A 6,081-nucleotide genomic window follows, 5' to 3' on the forward strand; every position below is an offset into this window, starting at 1 on the left:
GGAAAACATGATATGTATTATACGCATGATTATATATAACATACGGTCTAACACCATTTTATCATGATTCTGTTATTTACGGCATTCTGACATCTATATATTTAACGGAAAGTATAAAATATAACCGGTTAATATATGATTAAAAAAAGAATATAATTAATTATAATAATTTTTTTTACTAAGTATGTATCTCTTCAAATAAATTATGTAGCATTTTAAGTTGAAATTGAAATATTATGTTATCTATAATAAGATATATTATACAAATCACATAATTATTCTAGTTGTAATATAAAAAGTTATTGTCAAAAATTTACTATGACATTTTCGGTTGTAACCGAAATTACTATTAATTATATAAATTTTTAGAGTAAACAAGAATAATATATTATATTAGAACTCACTATAATATAATATTCTTGATTATAATTAAAATTATAATTAATTATATTTTTAAAATAAATATAATAACATTTTAAATTAAAATTTGTTTCATCTTTAATTTTTAAATTTCTCTATTTCACAGCAGAACTACCACGCATCTTATATTATAGCGAAACGAGAGGATTAGGTTGAAACATAATTTAATTCACATGTAACATGTGAAACTCCAATTCGCTGCGAATGCTGGTACATCAACCAGTTTGATGGCACATTGGAAGCACACACAATATTAAATAAAGAAAAGTTCAATTACATTTCAATTTATCGAATTAGCTATTAATATTTTTATTTCTATTTATCGAATATATTTTCTTCTTTCCAGCAAATGAATTGAAATTCAAAAAAAAAACAGAAAATGATTATGGGTCAAAAGTTTTGGAAAAAATAATTAGAAAATAAAAGAAAACGTGGAAACATGGTTGGACCTACTCATCAGTACCTGTCAAATTATATGCTACACATTTAAATATCTTTAGTTTGATCCTCCAATCACATCACATTAAATCCACATCCATCACGAGAAAGAAGTGCAATACAAGCAAGCAATGACCCAACTAACATAAAACTAATTTCTTTTTTCAATTTTTAATATTTTAATTTCTTTAAAAAAATTATAAATTTACCATTTCTTTAAAAAAATTATAAATTTACAATTTCTTAAAAAACTATAAAAAAATTATCTAAAGAAAATTTTACGTTCGTCTCAACATATTCTTGACCCAACTAACATAAAACTAATTTCTTTTTTCAATTTTTAATATTTTAATTTCTTTAAAAAAATTATAAATTTACCATTTCTTTAAAAAAATTATAAATTTACAATTTCTTAAAAAACTATAAAAAAATTATCTAAAGAAAATTTTACGTTCGTCTCAACATATTTCTATAATCATTCTAATTTCATATCAAACATTCTAAAAATCAACGGTCTAATAATTAATTTTAATTATTTAAACATGAAAGAGGACAAAATAATTTAATATGTAATTGTTAATCAATGAAAAAAATAATACATTATAAGAATTTAAAAAATTATATTTTTAGATTGACTAATATATTATGTATTCATTTAAATTTTATTTATTTGTAAAGAGAAATGTTAATTAGTACATGTAATTTTGTTAAACGAATTTTTGTTCATAAAATATAATATTATTTTCGGGTATAGAAATATCATATTGCATAATAATATAATATTTTTTAGTTAACACCGTTTAAGAATAAAAGGGATAATTTCATTCTCATTCTTATATTTCTTAAATAATGTTACACTCTTATCAAAATATTAGTTTTAAACAATTATATATAATCAGAATTAAATTTAAATAAAATATTTTATTTATTTTTAAATTATATTCAAGCTGAATTGAACGAGTCATTTGACTCATGGGCATTTCTAATTTAGAAGAAAATTAGCTTGCTATATTAATAAATTTATTAATACAATTATCTGAAAATAAATATTTTCATAGAAATGTTCTATTATCTAAAAAACAAGAGGTTTACATTTTTTATTTTTAAATATTATTTATCATTAATAATCCTAAACCATTACCCGTAATCGTATAATGTTGCGAGATTAAATGGAATGGTGATAGCCTAAAATCTTTTATAACAACACCCCAGTAATATAACATTATTCAGATCAAACACATTCTATTTCTGGGGAAAAAATCTCACCAATAATGTATCTTACAATAATTCTATAAACCTAATAAATATTATAAAGTTGAATCATGATTTTCACATGTATCCCACTCTATTATTTTAGTTGGAGCCTATGCTAAACTATAGGATTAGTGACACCAAAAGAAGTACAATAAAATTTGTACTCTAATTTAACAAAGGTCGGTTCTCTTATCATCACCGTTAATATTATGTTCTAAATCATTAACACTATTAAAAGATTCCAATTGTCGGTTGATTTTTTATATATAAACTATAAGATTTAATTGCATCCCATGTCCTTAAAGTATGTCACTCATTATAAATTAGTCCCTAAACTTTAGATATTCTGATTTCATCCCTAAACTATGACTATCATTTTAAATTAGTCATCAACATTTCAAATATGACATTTATTCTAATTTGGTCCCACACTTTTTGAACATTCTAATTTCATCCCAAACTATATGTATATACTATTCACATCCCTTGCTAACCAAATTGTTAGGCCAAGTTATATTATTATATGTTTGAGAAAAAATTAGGTTAAACTATGGTTTAAACTAATTACATGTGTGGATGAATTTGGAGATGAAATCGGAATGTTCAAAAAGTTTGGGGACCAGTTTAGAATAAAGGTCATGGTTTATGGATGAAATTGAAATTCTCCAAAATTTGGGGACCAATTTAGAAATAGGGTCATAGTTTAGGGATGAAATCATAATATTCAAAATTTTAAGGACTAATTTAGAATGAGAGTCATAGTTTGTGGATGAAATTAGAATATTCAAAAGTTTAAGGAACAATTTAAAATGAAAGTTATAGTTTGGGAACATATGATGCAATTAACTCAAATTATAATTGTTGATATAATTAAAAATAACAATATAGTTGACTAAATATAAGTAAGAACTTCAATAAAAATTAAGGTTGTAAGTCTTATTAACCACTCCGTTTAATTTACAGAACAAAATACTTATGCTTTATCAATGTTAATAATTCCAGTGGATGCACAAAATCGATAAATAATAATTGTCATACTTACTGCAAATCTTTTTCTGGAGTCTTATATCTCCGATTTGTTACAACAATTTAAAATGATTAATAGCAATTTTACATAATTTATAATTTATTATCTGATAATAAATTTATTTAATTTGTCAATTTACGAGTAATTATCGTGATTTTACAATTAACGTCGATATTAAAAATCAGTATATAAATACACATGACAAGTAGAGAGATTATTATTCTTCATCTTCTTCCGTTACCAATTATTTTTCCTTTTTAGATTTTATAAATTATACGATCTTTTGTATGTAATTTTATTACGAATCATCGAATGTGACTTTTTGTTCAAACTAAATAGAGTGAATCACTAATAGTTAATATAACTTATTTGTTTCGGTAACACTCAAAGTCAATGCACAAACCCTCATCACAAGTAGAAAGGATACTTATTCTTATTCATCTGCTATTTTTATCTTTAAAACTTTATAAATCCATTTATTTAACCAACAATAATCAAATTATATTGGTATAACTTTTCATTCAAATTAAAATGTTTGACCATCAACAATTGATATAATCCATTTATTTAACCAACAATAATCAAATTATATTAGTTTAAACTAAATTCACAAATTGAATAATCAGACCAGTAGTAATTTTGCGGTTTAGTAGTTTAATTTAATACAATAATCAAACTAAAAAGTTATAAATATTTGTAATATTTTTTGTTGCAATTGAAAAATTATATTGTAAGAATTTAAATCTTACAACAACAAATATTACAAAGAAAGTAACTTTTTCAATTATAATATTGTTTAGTTAAAAAATTATTCTATTAAATCTAAAAAGTTATCATTTTCATAAAATTTTCAATTATAATCAAATTTTTTATTTTTTAAACATTATATTAACAAATTATATTTAAAATTTCTTCTATCTTACACTGTTTACTGTGCAACGTAGATCTGTTCCTTGAAAGGTGACACATATAGCATGTGGAAGTCGTGCCCCTATATTTTTAATATTATTTATAGCTCTCTCTACCTAGTCTTTCCCTTGCCGCGCCTCTTTATATTCAACTTTCTCCGCTTCTTCGCCTGTCATAAAATCTTTCTTCACGAAATTCAACCAAGAAAAAAGAAGAGGCTGTTTTCTCATTTCAAGTAAAGCAATATGTCGAAACCTAGCGTAGAGCTTGATTTCTTTGGCATGGAGAAAGAGAGCTCCTGCAAATCTCAGTTCCAGAAATTCCTCGATCGCCGTCGAAGCTTTCGAGGTACGTTTAAATCTACATATTTTGTTTCTTAGTGGATAAATCTTGAATGTTTTGAAAAGAAGATTGTGATTAATCTTTAATAGGTCTCCAAAGCGCCATTTCGAAGATGAATCCCGAGGTTATTAAATCAGTGATTGCCTCTGGTTTGACGAACCCGCTGAGTCAGGATCAGATTGACTCGAACAAGTCGTCTTCGGTCCCTTCGAGTCCTAAGGAACCTCAGTCTCTGTTTCCTGCATTACCTCTTGCCCCTGATGCCAGGTACTTAATTAGTTTCTTAATTTCAATATAAATTTGGTTTTTTCCACAACAAAGCGGTTTGAATTTTAAATTTCCGACGTGAAAAGTGTGTATCCTCTTTTATTCAGGGCTGCTTCTGAGAATGGTCCCGAAACAGCTCCTTTGACCATTTTCTACAATGGAACGGTTTCCGTTTTCAATGTACCTCGTGATAAGGTTTGTTTAACAATGATCATTTTCTGATATCCGTGAAAAAATAATTATCCGAGAAAATTAAATGAAAATTGTTTTATTGTTAATATCAATGGTATTAACCTGTCCACAAAATTTTGATTAGGTGGAGAGAATCTTAAAACACGCGGTTGAAGGAGTCTCAAAAAATTTTAAATCGATAGATTCAAAAGTCAGGACTCCAACAAGCGATCAACAACAGCTTCTTGAAACTCTTGAAGGAGGTCAGTGTCTGCTTAATTTCCTCCCTTTTTTGCATGTAGAACTTGCTAAACTCGTGTAAAAATTAAATATAATATTCATGCTAAGTAATGATTGTTTGGATTTTTACGCAGATCTTCCAATTGCTCGCAGAAAATCTTTGCAGAGATTTCTGGAAAAGCGCAAAGAGAGGTAAAAAAATGTTCCCGAGTTTTAACTTGTAGAGCTTAAATGCTGGATCACAAAATTACGAAATCTGGTTAAAAAAATAAATTATATATTTAGTCATATATCTATTAATGTAGTTTTATTCTGGTCACTTAATTATTCTTTTTAGATCATATCTAATGTTATTTTTGGTACCATATTAATCATATATTGTTAAAAGATTAACAAAAATCATCATCTTAATGGTTTTATCTATTGTTTTAACGTGAGTAATCAAAAGTAAATTAAAATGTAATATTAGATATAATTTTTTAAAAATATAATTAAATATGTAGAATTGATTTAAAATGTAACTGTTATATATAATTAAAATTAAGTTGGAAGAATAGATAAATAATTAAATACATAGTTTACCTTAAAATATACAATTGCTGGTTGAAATCATTATGTATTTTCAATCCATTAAAATAATAAGTTTATTTAATTTGTCTTCAGGTTGACTTGTGCATTCTCATATGATTGCTAGTTCAGTGCACCTTAAAATCCGTGTTTTGTTGACGTTGTTGGAGTTGATAGAGCCACTTTTAATCTAATTTTAGGTTTCTATAGTCATGTTGACAATGTCAAATAGTAATATTATTATATACGTAAAGAATGGCTAAATTAAGAGTCTAAATTAAGAGTCGATCTTTGAAGTTGAGAGGAGCACGTTTTTGGTGAGGGTGTGTTTTGGTATTTTCATTCGATGCCTGTAGGGATGGCAATGGGTCGGGTCGGGTCGGGTTTTTGGGCCACCCGACCCGAGAAGAAAGGGTTTTCACCCGTGACCCGACTCGACCCGACGA

At 26.1% G+C, this 6,081-nt stretch overlaps 1 protein-coding gene across 1 annotated transcript; it reads left to right on the forward strand.

The window, feature by feature from the left end:
- Window positions 1–4,184: 4,184 nt before the first annotated feature.
- LOC120172028 (protein TIFY 9-like) lies at window positions 4,185–5,774 on the forward strand. Its single transcript, XM_039179608.1, has 6 exons — window positions 4,185–4,396; window positions 4,480–4,657; window positions 4,765–4,852; window positions 4,974–5,091; window positions 5,203–5,260; window positions 5,732–5,774. Exons 1-6 carry the CDS (start codon window positions 4,294–4,296, stop codon window positions 5,760–5,762), a joined length of 576 nt encoding a protein of 191 aa, XP_039035539.1. The 5' UTR covers window positions 4,185–4,293; the 3' UTR covers window positions 5,763–5,774.
- Window positions 5,775–6,081: the final 307 nt, after the last annotated feature.

This window comes from Hibiscus syriacus, unplaced genomic scaffold (genome assembly GCF_006381635.1).
Source record: "Hibiscus syriacus cultivar Baekdansim isolate YM2019G1 unplaced genomic scaffold, ASM638163v2 tig00003041_pilon, whole genome shotgun sequence".
Classification (NCBI taxonomy): Eukaryota; Viridiplantae; Streptophyta; class Magnoliopsida; order Malvales; family Malvaceae; genus Hibiscus; species Hibiscus syriacus.

What these genes read in the sequence shown, in the direction of transcription:
- LOC120172028 (XM_039179608.1), top strand. Translation starts at nt 4,294, where the DNA reads ATGTCGAAACCTAGCGTAGAGCTTGATTTCTTTGGCATGGAGAAAGAG. An exon ending in TCAATGTACCTCGTGATAAG is followed by an intron (nt 4,853 to 4,973) that starts GTTTGTTTAACA and finishes AATTTTGATTAG; the next exon opens with GTGGAGAGAATCTTAAAACA. An exon ending in CTGGAAAAGCGCAAAGAGAG is followed by an intron (nt 5,261 to 5,731) that starts GTAAAAAAATGT and finishes ATTTGTCTTCAG; the next exon opens with GTTGACTTGTGCATTCTCAT.